Here is a 22,834-nt window from a genome sequence, read left to right on the forward strand (position 1 = left end):
TTAAAAAACCTACCTGTTACCAACTGTTCGTGTAAAATTGTGAGTCATATGTTTGTGACTATTACAGCGCCACCTAACACAAAGCGAAAAAAGTGGTCCAACTAAAACAATCTTATTTCTTTACGTACTACACTAATATGTTATAAAAATGTTAAAAAAAAAAAAAACGGAGTTGATATGCGTTTGACCTATGGCAGCGCCATCTAGCGGGCCAACCATAGCGCCATCTGGTTTCCCCCTTCAAGCTAGACAAGTTTCGTTCTTTGTAGTTTTTTCGTTTGACGCTTATTTCGTGAGATATTTGGCCCGGTCACGATCAATGGAGCACCCTGTATATTGTACTTACCGAATCAAAAGTGGGTATTTAATCTGGTAGTACGCAGTGGTCATAATTGTGCGGTTCATCATTGAGTATTAAGAATACTAAAGAACCACACGTACGTTGCGACTGCGAAAACGCGTTGTTCGTTCAGCGAATAGTGCGTTGCGAACTGCATTTTTATAGACTAAGTAGCCAGCTGACAGAGAAATAGCGGACTAGGTAATCCCTTCGAGAGTGTCATTGCGCAACCATTGAGAGTCTGGACACCGCTAGCTAATAGTGGCTTTGAAGACCGCACATTCCACAGCAGGAGCCAGCATGGAGCACCCGCCGGCGGACAGCGACTCGTTGGTGGTCCCCGGATCGACACTGCGGATGCTGCTGGGTCTGTGGCAGCCGCGGGGCGCGGCCCCCGGCACGCTGAGCACAGCGCTCGCCTTCGTGACGCTGGCCTCCACCACGTTCCTGGCGCTGTGTGCGGCCCTCAAGCTGTGCGCCGACCCTCCGCAGGAGCTCGAGCAGATCACGCTGTGCGGCCTCGTCGCATCCGCCTGTGTTGGATATTCCTTCAAGGTATAGTTCACTGTCCATTCTCCAGATATGTGGTCGTGACTTCCATTCACGGTATACCTACAAGGTTACTTTACGTACCGTACAAAAACACCACTAGTAGAAACAAGATACAATTTGCTGTCGAAAACTCCTCTTTCAGTTTGATCACTAGTTAACGTGAAAGATATTTTGGCTGTAGGAACAGGCAGCTGCATTGGAATGTCAGTAGGCTTTTTGGTTCATACTGACGATATTTAATGGATACAGAAAGAAAGTTAAGCCTCATTCGCCTGTCGACGCTCACCAAACCACGATACAGCGAACGACGGGGTACGTAAGGTGTTTTCAAAGTTACTACCCTGTTTTCCCTCGGTTCGCTACTGAAATTTATCGTCCACCAGTGTGTTCTGTTTGGACAAAGTCAAAACGCAAACTCCGACCACAGGCCATAGTGGTCCCATCGGAACTGGCCGACCGCCGTATCACCCTCCGTCAGTGGCGTCATTGGATGCGGTATGGAGGAGCACGCGGTTTCACGACGTACAGCGGCTACTACTCTGTCAAGCAGCCCCTCAACTGGCTTCACGAAGCTTGGTGCACCCAGTCCCAGTCCTCCGACCAAGGATGAATCTCTGTCTGTACCGGGAATCGAACACGAGTTGTCCGCATGGCACTTAGACGAAGTACCACAACGAAAGTTTTATTATTTTTTTTTCTTGTGAATTGGTTTTACCATCGTGTGACTTGTTCTTAGTGAACTAGGGAAAAGCAGTGACAGCCCTGTACATATTGATTTGCGTAAAAATGGTATATACCTTTTCGTTTAAGTTGAGGCTTATCTGCACATCGTCTGATTCGCAGTAGTCGTCGAAAAGGGACCCAATATTCTTCATTAATGTTAGTACCGCCAGTGCAACTAATTTAATGCATTTCCTTCATCACAACTTAGGAAACTGTTTCATTCATTTAAAATATAGTCAGTGGTCTGAAAGTTACAAATATTTTACAGTTTGGTTATAGATGAAAAAAAGAAAGTTTACTTGACAAAGAACCATAGTTTCATTTTCTTACCTAACCACACACACACACACACACACACACACACACACACACACACACACACACGCGCGCGCGCGCGCGCGCGCGCGCGCGCGCGCACACACACACTGAGAGAGAGAGAGAGAGAGAGAGAGAGGTGTGTGTGAGGGGGGGGAGGATAAATATATTTAAAAATAACTATATATTTACCGCCAAATCAGCTATATGATTAAACATTCTGTATCTGCAAGTACTTCCGGCAAAACATCATCATATGGCAAGCCAAAAAGTCTAATAAACACGGACTCTAAAATGCATAACTTAAGAGTTATGAGCCCTACTTCATTTCCAATATTGTGAAACAAATCTCTTCTACTGCAAAGTTTTGGCTTTCCATATTTTGACAGGTGGTGCTGGGGATTAAATTAAGAAAAATATGTCCGCATTAAAGCATCTAGAAACGTTTGAAGCAAAAAAGTCTAGTAAACATAGGCTCTGAAGTCCGTCCCTTAGAACTATGAGCACGTTCAACTTGGCTGCTGCGAAACACGTGTTCTCTACCGGAAAAGTGCTCATAGCTCTTAAGTTATGCATTTTAGAGCCCATGTTTACTGCACATTTTTGATTCGAATGCTCCTTCCTGTCATATCCTTGCATATCCTGGGGCACCCTGTGTATAATGTAATTTTAAAACTTGATGCAAGATACGTCTACGTCTACACACATACTACGCAAGGCATCCTACAAAGCCGAAAGGACGTTACTTCGCACCAGTATCAATGATTTCCTAACACATTTCATTCGCGTACGAGAGCGTGGAAGAAAGGAACCAACCCGTAAATTCGCGACGTAATGTTTGGAAATAGAACGCCTCTTACATACAGAGCAAATAGGATGCCTCTTACAAACAAAGCTTAAGACTCAGTTTCAAAAAAAAAATATCTATAGCAGCCCTTGCTACACTAACTGATGTTAATGTATCGAAGAATATAGATAGGTGTGCTACTGCTTCTATTAGATTTCACCAGGGCAGTGTGAAACTCAGAATGAAAAGAGAAGCCAGGAAAGTGGTTACATGTCAACCAAACTACACTGCCAGAAAAAATTAGTACGCCGTTTTAGACGTTTCCATTTCACTAAAGATTTATTGTTGCAACAGTCCATATGGAGCATATGAAATGATTACTTTTATAGAACACAGAGGTACCAGGTATCGACCCCTGCTCAAACAACATATTAGTATGTGGTGTGGCCTCCATAGGTGGCAACGTAGGCGCTGACTCTGGTATCCAGTCGGTTGTACAGATGGCGGATACTGTCCTGGGATACGTTATGCCACGCCTACTGGACCTGTTGACGTAGTTCTGTAAAAGTTGTTGGCTGACGAGTTGCACGACTTACTCCCAGATGTGCTCGTTTGGAGACAAGTCCGCAGATAGTGCTGGCCAGGGAAGTTGCTGCAAGCCTTTCAGGGCACGTCAAGTTTCACAAGCAGCCTGTAATGTCTGAAAGAAGAGATACCATCTTCCTATAGATAAGGCTTACCGTCCAATGGTCTTCTTCGGTGCGGATGCACTCACGTTCGTCAAATCTTACGGGAATTGGTAGATTGACTGCCGCGCGTGATGAGTATAGTGGGCAGGGGAACTGCAAATGTAGTGTGTGGACAGTAAGTTGGAAGTGTGGGTCTCACGGGTAGGGTGCCAGAGATAAGCCCCTGCAGTCACAATATCCTCTGTGTCCTCGATGGCTCAGTCAGATAGACCGTCTGCCATGTAAGCAGGAGATCTCGGCTTCGAGACCCGGTCGAGGCACATATTTTCAATTGTCCTCGTTGGTATTTATCAACACCTGTAAGCAGCTAATGGTCTGGACTTCATTGTAATTTCATTCTTTGAGAGCTGCAAATCACTAATGTCCGAAAGAACAGATACCATCTTCATATATCTGTTTGTGATGGTCAGATCGACACCAACGTGTCTGTAGATGGCACTGTGAAAGGTCAGAGGACATCGCAGTTTTCGAGACTCACACACCGACTCCAGGAATCACGATGTGATGGCTACTGGATATGAGAACAGGACTGGTTTGCTAATTGTTGAAGGAAGAATGAATTTTTGTTGTTTTTTCTTACCCTTAATGGCCATGGTACCAAATGATATATTCCAGTAACGAAACAAGACCCCACACCACAAGCCTCTTGAGGAATGTACTGACCCTTGACTGAACTGCATAGTCATTTGATTTGTCAACCACAGAACATCTAGGGGATGCGATGGGAAGATGTATACTTTCATACCAGACTTCACCCACCATACTACGTGAACTGACACAGCATGTGTTTTAAGCATTCATTCGATGTCACAACTAAACGAAGAATGTATTCGTGTCCGTGGAGGTCACACCTCACAGTGATGTAGACAACAGACATCAGTTGCGAAAGGAATGAAAGTATATTCATTTAACGTTACGTGATGCGCAAAACGTTCAAACAACCGGCTGCTGGTTCATGGTGTAACACTTTCCATTTCCATCAACGTATAAAATTGGTTGTGTTAAAATTTACAATTATTCTATCGCTGCGTGTATCTGTCTACAGCACTTAATACCCTGTATTGTGTGACTGTCGTCTGTCCATTTCTACTTTCTGGCTTAAGTCTGGGTGGCATATTTTCACGGCTACAAAAATGGGGGGCCGGCCGCGGTGGCCGTGCGGTTCTGGCGCTGCAGTCCGGAACCGCGGGACTGCTACGGTCGCAGGTTCGAATCCTGCCTCGGGCATGGGTGTGTGTGATGTCCTTAGGTAAGTTAGGTTTAAGTAGTTCTAAGTTCTAGGGGACTTATGACCTAAGATGTTGAGTCCCATAGTGCTCAGAGCCATTTGAACCATTTTACAAAAATGGGCTACAGTTTCAGCGGCATCTCCAGCAAAATCTCGACCTTGATTAGTAATATTTCATGTACGGATCTAAGAATTATTGTTAGGGTTAGTTCCTGGAAAGCTATTATTGTCATTTGTTATCTACTACAGAGTTCGTATCCGAGGATCAGGAGTCGCCGATCTTATGGAGAGCTTACTCAGCCTTTCAAGGATGTAAGGCGACAGCAATAAGTGGAAGATGAACCAGTTGAGCTAGTTTACAAACAGTTGATTTCAAAATATCACCGTGTGCTATCCGTAACCAGCAACCACATAATCATTCTCCACTGATACTTTCCGACGTCTAACATTAACATTGCTCCATGCTTACATTAAAGTTCTACTACTTTTTTGTCCAAATGCCATATACATTCTATTCACTCTCAGCACAAGTGAGACATAACGAAACTATTTCCTTCCCACTTCCCCTCCCTAAATCCATCTGTAAAATCACTATAATTTTCGTTTCCCTGTCACCAGCAGGGGAACGCCCCTTCTTATTTTTGAATTTGCCAGCAGATGGGGAAACCTGGTAGCGTTGTGTAAATTTCTTTACATTCTAATGCCATGTGACACAGGTCAGTGCCCTACCCACATCACAAGGCCTGCCTCCTTATCAATGACATCACCACTCTTACCAGAAATGTTATCAGACTTATCACTGATATCACCTTTCTCATGTCACAAGCCAGACAACCACTCCTTACTGTTACCTTTCGCGTGCCGCCTCAAACCCAACCATTCAAAATCCAAGATCTCGGAACTTGCACTGTTTTACTTTTTAACACCTTCCACTCACCTCGCTTCCCCTCTCATTCAATCATAGCATAGTACTTTACAGACTATTAAAATGAAACAGTCAATTACAATGCAGCGATCTTGCCGCTCAAAAGTATCTGAAAGCTCCCATTTTTTTGTCTGCTATATTAAAAAATAATTAATCCAAAATTAAATTACTGGAAATATTTTTGACCACGCCTTCTGGAGAAATCATTTTTCGAATATTGAAACAAGCCTGCCAACTTGCGAATATGTCTCACAACTTCTTCTTGGCGTTGTGATCTTTTTTTTTCGTCAGCATCTGAGAATACTTGGTAACGATGAATACAATAATGATATCGAGGATGACAGCAGTCAGATTTAACTAAGAGCCCTTTTCCTCCCCATCCCCAAATGCATGTCTCGATGCGACTGATGAGGATTCAAGTGATCAAAATAATGAAAATTTATATAATTTAGGGGGAAGTCAAGTGATAACTGAAACAGAAGTAGAAATAGTTATTGAAAGTGAACGTACTGGAAGGATGGAAGCAAGAAGAGAAAAGGCAGGAAAAGGCAGACAGGATGATAATGGTATACAAACACGAAGGAAATGTATCATAAAGAGAAATGTGATCTTACAGACTGCAGTAATGAATGGTCTCAACATTATGTTCCCAACAATTGAAGGCTATCGTAAATACAAAGACAGAAAAAAAAAATCGGAACACCAAGAAAGAGCTATGCGACATGAAAGTAAGGTGGTAGGCGTGTTTCTATATCTGAAACATCATGTCTATTCAGATTTCAAGCCACTCGCATAAGAATCGCGCTATTAGTGGCACTATGAAGATGAAAATTACGTTTGCTTTAAATACATACTGTTACGGTCGTGCCGGCCGCGGTGGTCTAGCGGTTCAGGCGCTCAGTCCGGAACCGCGCGACTGCTACGGTCGCAGGTTCGAATCCTGCCTCGGGCATGGATTTGTGTGATGTCCTTAGGTTAGTTAGGTTTAAGTAGTTCTAAGTTCTAGGGGACTGATGACCTCAGATGTTAAGTCCCATAGTGCTCAGAGCCATTTGAACCATTTTTTGTTACGGTCGTGAGCCTAAGTTGTCTTTGGGATGTTACTCAAGAATGGATTTAAGGCAACACTAAGTTTGAACGAGGTTGTGTAGCAGGACTACGGAAAGATGAATGTTCCGATACTGCGGAAAGACATGGTACGAATGTAGTGACTGTACAGGAATCCTGTCAGCGGTGATCACGAGGATGTAGACCAGTGAGAGCACCAGGCTCCGGACAGACACGTGGCACTACCAAGAGGTAAGACCGTCGTGTTCAGCATATGGTTGTGACGCATCGTACTGCATCTCCAGCAGCAATCTGAGCAGCATTTGGCACCACAGTGTCAAAAACAACTGTCAAAAATCGATTATTTCAGGGACAACACCGAGTCAGATGCGCTGTAGCGTGTAATCCACTGACTCCAAATCACCTTGCAACTTCAGTGGCGTCAAGCGGGAGTTCATTGGGGGGCAGAGTGGAGGTCGGCTGTGTTTTGTGATGAATGCTGGTTCTGCCTCGGTGCTAGTGATGGGTTTGTGTTGGTTAGAAGCAGGCCAGTAGAGGATCTGCAACCAACCTGACTGCGTCCTAGACTCACTGGACCTACGCCTAGAGTTATGGTCTGGTGTGTGAATTCGTATGACAGCAGGGGCATTGTTGTGGTTATCTCACGCAACCTGAATGCAAAACTGTATGTCCATCTGGTGATTCGACTTGTTGTGCTGCTATTCATGAACTACATTCCAGGAGTGGTTTCCGACAGGATAACGGTCGACCACATAACCGCTGCTGTAATCCAGCATGCTCTATATAGTATCGACATGTTGCCTTGCCCTATGCGATCACCAGATCTGTCTCCAATCTAGCACATATGGGACATCATTGGACGACAGTCATCCGTAACCAGCAGTTACTGTCCCTGTATTGATCGACCAAGTGCAACAGGCACGGAACTCCATCCAAAAATCCGACATCCTACAAATGTACCACACAATACATGCACATTTGCTTGCTTGCATTCAACAGTGCGGCAGTTACCCCTGTTTTTAATGTACCAGAGTTTCACATTAGCAATGGCTTCTCTCGCACTTACATTACCGGAGGCGGAAATTGGTGTTTAACGTCCCATCGATAACGAGGTCATTAAAAAGGGAGCACAAGCTCGGATTAGGGAAGGATGAAGAAGTAAATCGGCCTTTCAAAGGAACCATCCCGGTATTTGCCTGGAACGATTTAGGGAAATCACGGAAAACCTAAATCAGGATGGCTGGAGACGGGTTTGAACCGTCGTTCTCCCGAATGCTAGAGCAGAGCTTACATTAGCCTGTAATCTTGCTATGTTAAGCACTGAAATGCTATACAAACGTATTCCTAAAAATTCGTTACTGTACATTCATTATTTTGCGGTGTTGCTATTTTTCTTCTGTCAGTGTGTTTTGGTCTTGTTTTGATGATGATATGATTGAGACGATTACCACATTCACAAACCAATATGTTGCAAACATAATAGATTGGGAGATTGATTTCAATTAAAAGGAGGCTATTTATTACAATTATTTACTTAGCAGTTATACTGAAATACTGAGGCGGATATGTACTAGGAAACAATAATCTCGTTACTTGGGATAACACGGTCGAATTCATAATGTCCAACTTACAGTTATGTGATTTGACAAGGTTAACGAACAATTGCAGGGAAGTGCAAAAAATGGTTCAAATGGCTCTGAGCACTATGGGACTTAGCTGCTAAGGTCATCAGTCCCCTAGAACTTAGATCTACTTAAACCTAACTAACCTAAGTTCATCACACACATCCATGTCCGAGGCAGGATGCGAACCTGCGACCATAGCGGTTGCGCGGTTCCAGACTGTAGCGCCTAGAACCGCTCGGCCACTCCGGCCGTCAGGGAAGTGCAACCAGTGAAGGAAAACGTAGCGTTGATGAAACAACTATAGCTTAATTTGGTAAGTATAGATGCAAACAGTTCTCAGAGGAAAACCAATACAATACGGCTACAAAATTTGGACTGGAGCTACAAGGACTAGACAAATTGCATGGTGGATCCTTATCAAAGTACGAGCATTACTCTACCGGAGAACCACAAACACTAGGGCTTAGGAGCGAGTGTTGTTCTACAGTATACTGATGTGTTATTGAATTTGAGGAAATACTCCTATAATCTGTTTTTTGATAATTACTTGATATCATTTCCCTTCCTTACTGAATTACATGATAAAGGCATTCAGGATAGAGAGCCAATTAGAGAAAAAATGAATCTCGAAATGTGACCTATTAGACAGAAAGTAGATGAATAAATCCCGTCAGGGAACTATTCAATTAAAAAGCGACAAGTCTAGGAATGCAATAGTTGAAAGATGGAATGACAACAGTATGGATATCTGTAAAGTCACTAGACACACTAAAGGGATTTTCGCAGAGTAAGAAGAAATGCATAGGTATCGAACAGCCTCTAATGATTCAGCTTTACAGTGAAAACATTGATGGAGTTGATCAGGCTGATCAAAGCATAAGCCTCTACAGGGCATTCATCAGAGGGAGAAAATGGTACTTCAGTTTGACAGCGCATTGCACTGATGCAGCGGAACAAAATGGATGAGGCTTGAAAGTAAAGAGTAACTGGATCATCTTGACTTTCGTGGCCATGTTGTAGCTTTGTGCTGTAAACAAATGCCCACGCATGCAAACCAAAGGGGAGGCCATCAGGACACGGCACCAGGACTCCAGTAACGACAGAACAGATCACTCGGTGATTGGCCTACGCAAACACTCTGCAGCCTCAGACATACAAAAACCACGGAAAGGGGGTGTAAAATGTGATGTTGGCTTGAATGTGAATCATAAAAAGGAAGTGTTTAAACATGTTTTTAATCTGTTTATACTACTATCAACTTTGAAATGTCACAAATTTCACCGTATTCATCGTAAATAATACGTGGTGCACTATGTGATCCAAACTATCCGGACACACCCAAAAACATACGTTTCTCATATTAGGTGCATTGTGCTGCCGCCTACTACCAGGTACTCCATATCAGCTTCCTCGTCATTAGACATCGTGAGAGAGCAGAATGAAGCGCTCTGCGGAACTTATGGACTTCGAAAGCGGTCAGATGATTAGGTGTCACATGTGTCATACGTCTGTACGCTAGATTTACACACTCCTAAACATCCCTAGGTCCATTGTTCCCGATGAGATAGTGAAGTGGAAACGTGAAGGAAGACGTACAGTACAAAAGAGTACAGGTCGACCTCGTCTGTTGACTGACAGAGACTGCCGACAGTTGAAGAGTGTCGTAATGTGTAATGGGCAGACATCTATCCAGACCATCACACAGGAATTCCAAACTGCATCAGGATCCACTTCAAGTACTATGACAGTTATGCAGGAGGTGAGAAAACTTGGATTTCATGATCGAGCGGATGCTCATAAGCCACACATCACGGCGGTAAATGCCAAACGACACCTCACTTGGTGTTAGGACGTAAACATTGGACGATTGAACAGTGGAAAAACGTTGTATGGAGTGACGAATCACGGCACACAATGTGGCGATCCGATGGCAGGCTGTGGGTATGGCGAATACCTGGTGAACGTCATCTGACAGGGTGTGTAGTGCCAACAGTAAAATTCGGTGGCGGTGGTGTTACGGTGTGGTCGTGTTTTCCATGGAGCGAGCATGCACCCCTTGTTGTTTTGCATGAGACTATCACAGCACAGGTCTACACTGATGTTTTAAGCGCCAAAAATACTAGGCTGTATCGGAAATCTAATAGTGTATTCCAATCTCAAAAGACATTCATAATAAGACACCTTTGTTGCATGCTCTAGGTCCAGCCAAGGTAAGTTCACAGGTGCTACTTTGGTTCTAGCTGTCTGATATATATATATATATATATATATATATATATATATATATATATATATATATATATATATATGTGAATTATTTTCTGCTTGGATGATTTAATGATCTTGTGAACTCTAAGGCAACAATTACAGAATAGAGGATACATCATTAACATACTGCTAGGTGCTGTAGTCAGAAACCTAACACATGTTCAATTTACTTTATTACCTTCATAAATCGGTACTCACTGTGCAGTAGTAAGTTGTCCACAATGCAAGCTGATCTCTCTTTCTGTTGCACTCAATTACAGAAGTACACGTGTGTGCTAACCTATCTATTAGATTTCACTCTGTTTTTCTGGGGATGAGAATTATGCACTTCCAGAGCTTAGTTACCACTACTTATAAGAGTAGTCTTTGCTTTTTTTCACAACACTCATCTTTCAGTGGTAAACAGCAAATGGTAATCTTTGAGCTAGCTCTTCTTGAAGATATCTCGCTTCTCATTTGGAAACCTTTACCTACAGCTGTTTATATTGCTATTTTTTCGTTTCCCATTACATGTTACCCGATACACATTTGCGCTATTACACCATTACACAGTTGCATCATTACAGCACAACCTGGTACCTCTTAGCCATTATCTGTTACCCAAAACACTCTTACACCATTACCCTATTTCACCATTACTCTGTCAAAAGTTGCCCATAATGCCAATATCTGTTTCCCATTAACCTCTGCCAGTCACACCCTTAGACCATTACAACATTACACCATTACACTAGCATATGTTTGCCTATACCCCATTACTCCGCTACCACGTTACCTCATTGCACTGTTATCCCATTCCCCCAACTGAAGCAATTACAGAGTTACACTGTTACACTATACTATTGTTACCCATTTACTAATATGCTTTTATGTTGTATATAAGTTAGCCTTTTACCAGTATCCCATTGTACTGTATTGTACTGTATGGAACTGGGGACCTAGAAACTAGGGAGAGGCTTCCTCCCCGCCGTAGCCCTCAGTGGTACACCCCCACAGCAGGCTACAGCAGTCCACTCACCCCGCCGCCACCCCACACCGAACCCAGGGTTGTTATTCGGTTCGGCCCCTAGTGGACCAACCCGGAACGTTTCACATCAGACGAGTGTAACCCCAATGTTTGCGTGGTAGAGTAATTATGGTGTACGTGTATGTGGAGAAAGTGTTTACGTAGCAATCGCCAACATAATGTAACTGAGGCGGAATAAGAGGAACCAGCGCGCATTCGCCGCAGGACATGGAAAACCACCTTAAAAACCATCCACGGACTGGTCGGCACACCGCCGGACGGATTCGTGCTGGGGACCAGCAAGCCTTCCCACCCGGAAAGCAGTGCGTTAGACCGCTCGGCTAACTGGGCGGGCAATACCCCGTTACATTATTTTATTCATTACCCATTACACTGTGACCCCACTACCTCATTACCCTGTCAGCCCATTACATTGTTATCATGTACAAAGTTATGCTGTTACATTGTTACCTGTTGCCAGGTTACGCTGGAAAATGGACGCCAGTAGCTGACATCCTCGGTAGCTGACCCCCATAACAGCTGACAACCACAGTAGCTGATAACCTCAGTAGCTGACACATCACATAGGATGTGCTAGAAAATTTTACAAAGTTCCCAGCACAACTCTAATTTGCAAAACTTATGTCGAATATCCAGTTGAAAGACAGTTTCTAATGTGTGACCATATGATTTAGCATTGTCATCGGAAGACGAAAAAATTTTGTTGGAGGTAACGTAAGTACCCTAGCAAGGTGTCAGTATAATGTTTGACAGACTCTGAAAGTGAGTGGTTGACAACATAGAAACGCTCGTATCAAATCTACACAAATGTGTATTACAACTGCACTGTAATGTTTGGTATTATATCAGCAGAAGATGGCAAACATTTTATTCTGCGAAGTAAAGTCCAGCATGGAATCGCTTTAATGTCTGACTGACTTTGAAAGCGTAGCAACCCCCGTTTCACACAAAGCATAACAATCCTCCTTTCATACCTAGACGAATTTTCACTGCTACTGTCCTACATGCTGTTCCATCTAAATGTCATGTACATAGATTCCACTGGGTGACAGCAGACGATGACAAACATTTTGAACTGCAAGCTGAAGTTAATACACTAACTTGGGGTCACTATAATGTTTGGTTGTCCTTAATATCGGCTTTGGAGACGAGTTTCTGATGAACTGATACATGGAATAACATTGTTTGCTTTTATAAACCTCGTCAACGACTGCATTTTAAACCTGTAAGTTAGATCACCAATAGCGCCCACGTGCAATTTGCAGAGCAGCTTGTGTGCCATACAGAATTACGCCGAGCCAAAAGTCAAACGCATTGGATGCCGGTAGAACAAGACTTGTTGGAACAAGCAAAACACCCGGTCACTGGGTTCACTCTTAGCAATGCGTGCCTTGGGGCACATGACTAGTTTCGTAGAATATTTAGATTGTGAAACTGATTAATTTGAGGTTTCATTGTGCCTTAAACCATCTGACACAGAAATCAAAGTTTGCATCTAAAGAAGTCCTGCTTTACGTAATTTTGTCTTTAAAATGATCCTTCTCAATATATTGCAAAAAATTCAGAACATTCAGTTGTTTTTGAGCACAGGTAAGATAACTACATCGTGATCGACTGTTTCATTTAAATGGTCTGCAAAACACATTTAGCCGTGGAAATACTACAGATCACACACTTTAAGTAAATTAGGAGAAATTCTTCTAAAAGTCGCACAAAAAACAGGCTTCAGAGCATTTCGATGATTTTGAACATGGTCAAAAATACTACAAGTTAATCCTGTAGTAATTTCTTGAGTAAATATGTTTTAGAATAGCGCAAAGAGTAAATGTAACGTACAGATACTTCTGAGTACCAACTTAGCTGCACTGTTATTAACTATTTCATTTTAATGAACTGTACATTGCTGTGTTCTGATTTTAATATTTATTTTGAATTTTTTAAGGGTTCTACTACCACACGTGGCTTACTACCACCATCTTAGACAGTGATTGGCTGGGGAGAGTTAGGGTGTGGAGGTAGGGCTGAGAGAGGAGAAGAGGTGCTTTTCTTATGGGTGACGATAATTAGGTCATTGATAATTCCGATGAAGTCACTGACAAGGTTTTTTTTAAGAAAACAGAGAGGTCCAATCTGTAGATTAATGTTGCTCCTTGGTAGCTGCGCTACTGGTCCTTTAGCCGAAAATGTTGGTGTGACAGGATTGTATCTCTTAATACACACATCAAAAAAAGTTTTGCAACACCCCTATTCCCGGAACTCCTGAAGATAGACGTTGACTGTGGGTATTGTATCACAGACACAGTCCCTTTGACTGTTCAGAGATGTCACCAAACCAACCCAAAGATGTAAATCGCCATGCATGAGCAGTGCCTATTAGACGGAGGGGGTCCGACAGCCGATCAGTTCCAGTCATTGCACTTGGAAGGACTTACACGGCTCGTGTTGTCTATAGTTTAACCATGCCTAGACGGTCAATACCGCAGTTCGATCGCGTCCGCATTATTACTTTGTGCCAGGAAGAGCTCTCAACAAGGGAAGTGTCCAGGCACCTAGGAGTGAACCAAAGCGAAGTTGTTCTGACGTGGAGGAGATACAAAGAGGCAGGAACTGTCGATGACATGTATCACTCAGGCCGCACAAGGGCTCCTACTGCAGTGGATGAGCGCCACCTACGGATTATGGCTCGGAGGAACCCTGACAGCCACGCCACCGTGTTGAATAATGCTTTTCGTGCAGCCACATGACGTCGTGTTACGACTGAAAATATGCGCAATAGGCTGCATGATGCGCAACTTCACTCCCGACGTCCATGGCACGGTCCATCTTTGCAACCAAGACACCAAGGAGCGTGGTACAGATGGGCCCAACAACATGCCGAATGGCCACCTCAGGATTGGTATCACGTTCTCTTCACCGATGAGTGTTGCATATGCCTTTAACCAGACAATCGTCGGAGACGTGTTTGGAGGCACCCCAATCATTCTGAACGCCTGAGACACACTGTCCAGCGAGTGCAGCAAGGTGGAGGTTCTCCTCTGTTTTGTGGTGGCATTATGTGGGGCCGACGTACGCCGCTGGTGGTCATGGAAGGCGCCGTAACGGCTGTACGATACGCAAATACCATCCTCCGACCCACAGTGCAACCATATCGGCAGCATCTTGGCGAGGCATTCGTCCATGGAGACAATTCGCCCCCATCGTGCACATCTTGTGAATGACTTCCTTCGGGATTACGACATCGCTTGACTAGAGTGGCCAGCATGAACCCTATCGAACATGCCTGGGATAGATTGAAAATGGCTGTTTATGGACGACGTGACCCACCAACCACACTGAGGGATCTTCGGAGGATCACATTTGAGGGGTGGGAAAATCTGGACCAACAGTGCCTTGATGAACTTTTGGACAGTATGCCAAGTCGACTACAGTCATGCATCAGTGCAAGAGGACGTGCTACTGGGTATTAGAGGTACCGGTGTGTACAGCAGTCTGGACCACCACCTCTGAAGGTCTCGCTGTATGGTCTTACAACATGCAATGAGTGGTTTTCATGAGCAATAAAAAGGGCGGAAATGATGTTTATGTTGATCTCTGTTACAATTTTCTGTACAGGTTCCGGAACTCTCGGAACCGAGGTGAAGCAAAACATTTTTTGATGTGTGTAAATAGAGAAGTCCAGTAATTTTTTGCAAATGTTCTAACGAAATCACTTCGTATATTTATTTACGGAGATTGATTCCTATCGGTAAAGACCAGGCCTCGTTACAGCTCTCCTTGCACTAGCATTTGACGGATAGCTTTGAATTATATTCCGCCAAAAGGATGTGAAACATGAATTAATTGGCACACAAAGTAATTTTTCCTGAAGGAGATCAAAAAGTTGTCTAACTAGGCACAAGGAACGACGATAATATCCGTTAAGGTATCGTAAAATAAACATGTCTTTGTTGTGAGCAAAAATTGGTCTACAATTTAGAGATAATCTACTCTTCTGATCTATTTATTAGCTATTTATGGATCGAAAACTTACATACACAATAACTTTTGAAATACATTATTTCCAGCAAAACTAATGAATAGAAAGAGTTCATAACAGTGAATTGCATAATCTGAATAAATAGGTTTCACAGGGGATATCAGTTTCCATTAGTATGTAAATTCATGTAACGAGTGCTTAGATAACGGATTCTGTCATCAAAATTTATGGGAAGAATAACAGCATGTAAAGAAAACTTAGTATACATCCTAGCTATTGTAATTAGTAGCATAAAAAACGAAGTAGTATGGTGGGGTCCAAACATTATGTAATCCCGTTTTGAAGAAAAGAGGCGATTAAATGGGAAAAAAGAAAAGTGATTTCCAAGGAGACCTGTGTATGTGGGTAAATTTATACACGATTACAAATAAGGACTGTTATGTAAGTGGCTGGGATTGGTGACGTTCTCCTGTAATCCAGCGACTTAGAGGCCACATGTGGTGGATGTAATGATGGTGGGAGTACTTTTTCACAGCATCCTGTGTTGATCTGGCGTCCGCATTGAGATCGCCATCAGTGTTGCCGCTTGAGAGGAGTCTTGGGTAATCAGGTTAGGTAGGGAGTGACGCACTGGGTCAGGGAGGAACTGAGCCGGAGAAGGCCTCGTGGTGATTAGCATAGGGATAGCGTCGCGATACAAGGAAACCTATCTGTAGATTTATGTTGCCTCTCGGTAGCTGCGCCACTGGTCCTTTAGCTGAAAATGTCCGTTACAGAAAAAAAGAAGTCCAGTAGTTCCTTTGAAATGTTCACACGGAATCGCTGTGCATATTTATTTACGAAGTTTGATTCCTGTCGCTTAAGGTCAGGTCTCATTACAGGTCAAAAATGTTTATGCATATCTCCTAGCAGTCACATGTTCTGGGTATTACCTTTATATACTAATGCTGGTTTCTCCTGCCGGTTACAAAACGAATACAATCTCTGTAGACCTTTCTCATCCAATCCAGCTCTGTCCGCCTTCTTACAGCATTCGTGCCGGCCTATGTGGTGATACCATCTATTCAATGTTCCGACATCTGAAAGCTGCAAGTATCCTGTGTCCAGTTCGGCCTTTGACCCTATTGAACTCCTCGTTCTCCAAGAAAGTTTTCGGTCTTGACAAGTTGATTTTCAAAATTGACTTAACCAGTTGCTATGTACTAGCAATGTTCGTGGTACTGTTGTTGTTGTTACAGAAGTTGCCTTACTTCAGCGTGTGTTCTCTCCTCGCAGGCGGGGCTCTTCGTAGCACAGGGCGGCACGCTGCGTCACACGGTGCGACTGCTGGCAGACACCAGGCTACGGTTCTGCTGTGGAGATAGCAGTGACGCTATACGGCGCCGGTACCAGAACCATTCAAACATCATTTACTACCTCTGTCAGGTTAGAATATCAAACACACCTGCAGCCTCAGGTAAAGATAACCGTGATTCTTCACAAGTAATGAGTACTCTATATCTACAATCAGTTCTTAAAAACTGAACGTGTATTAAACAAGGACAGAAAAGGGGATTAAATAACACTAACAGTAACACAGTTGATAAGGTAGTACTACTGTGTATCCTAACTAAGACCTGAACGTTACAGTCATGCCGTCTGGTTTTACTGTTTGATTTGAAGTGGTTCAGAGTAACAGTGGGTACGGAGTTGCTCGAATGACAGATAAATCGTGACTGCTGTCTGTTGGTCGTGTGGTATGTTAGATGCTGTTCTATCTATCTTCCATTTTCTTCTATTCTAGCTTCGTCTTCTATACACTTACCTTGTTCTTCTTTTAACTTTTCTGTCCATTTATCTTGTCTACCTGCGTTCTATCTTCTTCTTCCATCCGTCCATACATTTATAAACTGAAGTCTACACCCACAGTTTTGTCTGTATGTTTGGGTTATTTCCAGGAAGATAGTTGTATTCATGACTTTGTCTTCAAAATGATCATATTCTAGAACTATATCGATTTCATTACAATGAAACATCTGGAAAAAACCATCTTCTCACGCAGATTACTCTTCCACCATCTAAATCATTCTGATATGAACATAGTAGCACTTATCAATAAAAGTGTTGAGTGATGCCAGCATGCACTGTTTTAGAATGAATAAAACGTAAAGAACTGTGTACATGCAAATGACTGTTTCAGGACAAAAAGGTACACAAACTTCAACTCTTTCTCGTTATGCACCAAATTTGTAGGTAACAGACACCAGATCTGAACTATTACCGATGTACCTGTTTCACTCTATCAACATAATACTTAATTTTCAAATGTCAGTTATAACTAACATTTCTATATTTAGGGAAATATGAAGGTTATAAGGAAACACACGCTTACGTCATGGCACGAGTTCGATGCATTACTCTGACCTCTCGTTCATTTGATTTAATCATATTCGTTATAGTCATCATTACTTTGTCTACCTGAAATTCAAATAGTGGCAAAGTTATTACGTGCTTACAGCATTACAAGCTTCAATTTCATCTATCGATGAATATTTTAGCTGATTTGGTTTGCGAGTAGTTTTACTTAAAATTAATGTTAATAGGTTGTGTTACTCGTAAGCTAGAGGTCTTACAGCGGCGTCCAGAGCTACAGTGGGTTCGTGAATTTCAGATGCACAATTTGACATCCTCCCGTATTTTTTGTATTTCTTATGTATTTCCGCGTTAATTTCGATGACTTGAAAGCACCACTTGGTCAACAGCGTGCGTGTGTGTCCCATCTTCTGGGTTTTACCAGTCGTTACCTGCCACTGCACACCGTTTGTGTACGTGCTAGCCATGCCTAACCAGGCGATCACGCTATTACACTCGCTCCGCCGTACATAGCCAAGATGCAGACAGTCCTGTAATGTCACTGCACGTTTCACTTCTCGTAAATGCGTACGATCATGAATGCTATTACACAACCATACACGGAACTGAAGGATCATATCACTTCAAAATGTAAGTACCTGGCAGCAAAGCAGCTGGTGGCATGTAGGTGTGGCAACTCTCACATCCAATTAACTTCCAGACCTCATCTAGCGTACAGTTTATACAATTGCTACCACTAGCTCTTAAAACAAAGATGAGGACTCCGTGTAGCAATGGACTGTATAGGGTGATTTTTGGTGATCCACACTTACTGACAATTGTGGAACATCCTTTGCTTCCTGGTTTCTATATTGCTATCCTGTCAGTGTTCTGTTTTTGAATTTGATTAATTCCCCACTAAAGCTTTTACTGTAAAGTAAAAATTGCAAAACATGACTCGTCAAACCCACTCCTTTCCTGCAGCAATGTATTTCTGTGCACTGCACACATTTTAACTTTACTAACATTTCCATCCGTTTTTCCCTAGTTGCTACGTCAATTGCGCTTTATCATATAGGTAACAAAAATTCCACTTTTTGGAACCGAATTTCTTTAACGCAACAAACGTGCTTCACCTGTTTATGAAAGACATCTTCAGTGCGCTATAATAAAAGGAAAATAATTTAATTATACTAACTTTGATACGAGTTCTGTAGTGATTGTTTTATATCTGTTTCTATTTACGACTATATAGTTTGCTTTTTACATTTACATTTATAACATGTTCTATTCATGCGTCAGATTTATTCTTATGTATTTATTAGGTGCACAGGATACAAGTTTCTTCCAACTAATATGTCACATTTGAACACTTCCCTGCACATGACCTATTCTGTAGCACACTACACGTGTTCTTGCTCACATGATTTAGGGCTGACTGAGAGATCATGAGAGTTTACAGGACAACAGTGGAGTGGAATGTTGGGTTGGGGCACGCTTCAGTGACCTTACACGTTCATTGTACCTAAAGTTAGAATTTCTTGTAGTCATCCTAATATACTGAGAGTCACACTTATTACATGTTCATTCCTGTATTCCTGAACTGTTTCAGTAACATTTTCCTTCTATCACAGCCTTTATTTTCTTCTTCATTGTGCTACTTGTCTTGAATATATGTTAATTTTATTTTTTGAAGATGTTAATAATCTTGTGTGTACGTTGATTGTGGTATGTTATGGTGTATTACTTTATGTTGAGGGATATGTTTCTGACATGAACAGCATTGTGATTACTGTCACATGTTGTCTGAGCTGTTTTTAATTTTGTTGTGTTCTGTTAGTATTTTCTTTTTAATGTTGCCATCTAGTCTGTATGCTTTGTATACCGTCTTGCTGTTGTGTCCACTGGTTTGTGCTATGTTGACTGTCATGTTTAGTTCCTCTTGATAGTTCTTTTTGTTTAGAGGTGTTTTACACAGTCTGTATACCGTATACCTGATACCTGTCATTGTGTGAGACTGTGGGTAGTTTACTTCCTTGTGTATTATATGTGTTTATCTGTTTCCTTTCCTAAAGTGTTGAAACTGTGTCTGCTGTTAGATTTTGTGATTTTTGACATCTCTTTTATTTCTGTTTCCAAGTAGAACTGTATGTTTTGGTGTATCTTATTTAATTGTCTGTGTAAACTGTTTGTATCTTCTTGTGGTTCATCCATGAGGAAAACGATATCATCTACATATCTGTGACAGTGTTGGTTCAAATGGCTCTGAGCACTATGGGACTTAACATCTGATATCATCAGTCCCCTATAACTTAGAACTACTTAAACCTAATTAACCTAAGAACATCACACACATCCATGCCCGAGGCAGGATTCGAACCTGCGACAGTAGCAGCCGCGCGGTTCCAGACTGAAGCGCCTAGAACCGCTCGGCCACTCCGGCCGGCGTGACAGTGTAATATTTCATATTTTTCGTTCCAGTTATCCCTTACGAGGTCTATTTTCAATGTCATTCATTATGATGTTTGCTAGTGTGTGTGAAAATGGCTTCCTGTTGGCAGGCTGTCCTTCAGTAGATAGAATGAACTGTTAAATTGAAAGTAGGTTTGTTCAATTATTACTTCTCAGATTTGCATCAGTTCTTCTTTAGGGGTGTTTGAAACTTCTAGGTTTCCTGTCAGTTGTTCTGCGATTACGTTAGCTGTGTCAAGCAGGATTGAATTATACAAGTCATTCCTTCAAAGAATATGAGTTTTGTGGACGACAGGATTTCTGTAGCTTACATATTTAGGATTAATTCTAATGAGTTTTTATACTTCTGTTGTTCTCTAGCTTGAAATGTTTACTCAAGTATTTGTGTGTAAGCTTTACTATGTGGTATGTGGGAACACTCTTCATGTTAATAACTGATCTGATACGAATATCGTCTTTACGTTCTGAACTGGCTTCTGAGCAAAAGTGCTACCGGATACTTTTGTACTAAGTTTTCATTCTGTGTTTTTGTACATTTTTAACAACATTTAATGTGTTTTTGAATTTTGTTTGAGACCTGTTGATTGGATAACATTCGAGTTCTTCAAGTAATATGTTTGTTACAGGCAGTAGATTAAGTTCTAAAAGACAGGATTTTTCTTAACTTTATGACAAAGCAGAAAAGTCCTATTTTAGTTCAAGAGCAGATGTAAGAGCTCTGTGCGTTTGATAAGGAGCAGAATTCTTTCCATGTGCTTGGGTTTTTAATATTTGACGGGAAGTTTTGTCTGATATGTGCAAGCGTTTCTGATGTTAGCTATAGACTCCAACCACTCATGCTGCAAAGACAGAATCCTTATGTTTGGGTTCAGAGGGCATACATAGTTCTTACAAGCTGTTGGCGGGACTGGTGGAGACAGCCAGCTTCACAAGTGGTGTGAAAGAACGGCTCACAATTTTTAAAATCCTACCCAGAGTCGATAGTGTTGCTGTAATTAGGAGCTGAGTGAAATGTCTAAACCAGAGGCTCACACAAATCTGCTAGGATTTCGGATGCAGATTTCTTCTCTTCTGCTATCGGGTGGGGTTGTAGGGCTCCACTCAATAAATCGATCATGCACAACACAAAGGAAGCGGCAGAGGTCGTTTGATGTGTACATATGGATTTTGTAAGTTAAAGGTAACCATCCGCAGGGGCAATGATAAATTACTTGCTGTAATCGAAGAAAGATTAATCTTTTTATTCTTAGAAAGGCACGATTATCATTGTAGATTGGTAAGAGAAAATGTTTGTACTGTATTATCAGATAGCAGTAGCACTTGTGGTAGGTCCTATATTTGGCCTCGCTTATTGAAGGTAACAATGACGACAAAGTATTGGGGCCAGTTACTACAGGTTCCGAGTTATAAAATAATCTTGGTGAAGGTAAGCGTCAAAGGCGACTCCAAAAGACAGTGAGATGCTTTCTTACATCTTCTACTTCAGGACGTGTAGAGGCAGAGGGATTCACTGAAAATTTGTATATTATTGTGAACGAGTTTCCTGACCATGCTGTTGTTGTAGGAGGACACTTCATTTTACCAGCTATAGAACGAGTCATATGATCAAAACTGGTGCCAGAATTAGATTCGTCTAAGATTGTTCTGGACTTAAAGAAAATGTTTCAAGAAGGCACTTAAATAACCATATCTTGAGAACAGCGCCATATACCTTGTTACAAACAGGGCAAAGCTTTTTGAAACAGTTAATATAGAGCAGGGAACCAGTGACCATGAGGCAGGTACAGCATCAATGACTGTCTGCGTACTGAGGAACGTTAGGAAAGGAAAAAAAAATAGTTTTTTAGGAAAAGTAACGAGAAACAAGGATCTGTGCTACTCAGAGAAAAACTTATTCCTACTATTATTTGTCTTATTTGATGAGTTGGCAGGCTCTCACTCTCGAAACAATTTTATGGCATGATACACCTTGTTTTGTAACGGATCCTGAGTTAAAAGCACATCAAACATTTCACCTCTGTCAAACCCTTCATAAATAGAATAACTGAACAGTCAACATCATATATACAGCACTGAGAACAAAGACGTGGAACACAAATGGATATAATTTAAAATCACTGTACAACGCATTATTTCCTAGCATTGTTTTAAGAGATGGGAAAGACGTGCCTTAATTCAACTTGAGTGTTAAGAAGTCGCTATGAAAGGGAGGAGAGCTTCGTCACATATTTAATCGAAGTCGAAAGTAACAAAAAATGAAAGATGCCAAAATAAGCATAAGGAGAACAATGTGAGAAGCGTTCAACTGATATAATTGGAGGCATTGTCTGTATGCAATCTGTAAGCACATCGAAGTCATCTGTTCAGTCGCTCAGCGATGTTGTTGGTACTCTGATGGAAATGACATAGAAAAACCAAGATACTGAAGCAGTATATGCAGTGGGACTT

At 42.0% G+C, this 22,834-nt stretch overlaps 1 protein-coding gene across 1 annotated transcript in view; it reads left to right on the forward strand.

The window, feature by feature from the left end:
* Window positions 1-640: 640 nt before the first annotated feature.
* LOC124744309 overlaps window positions 641-22,834 on the forward strand; it is an 84,579-nt gene continuing 62,385 nt past the window's right edge. Inside the window, exons 1-2 of the mRNA XM_047248928.1 lie at window positions 641-895; window positions 16,859-17,008. Of these exons, the coding sequence (XP_047104884.1) occupies window positions 641-895; window positions 16,859-17,008 (405 nt within the window). The remainder of the gene's footprint in view (window positions 896-16,858; window positions 17,009-22,834) is intronic.

This window comes from Schistocerca piceifrons, chromosome 1 (genome assembly GCF_021461385.2).
Source record: "Schistocerca piceifrons isolate TAMUIC-IGC-003096 chromosome 1, iqSchPice1.1, whole genome shotgun sequence".
Classification (NCBI taxonomy): domain Eukaryota; kingdom Metazoa; phylum Arthropoda; class Insecta; order Orthoptera; family Acrididae; genus Schistocerca; species Schistocerca piceifrons.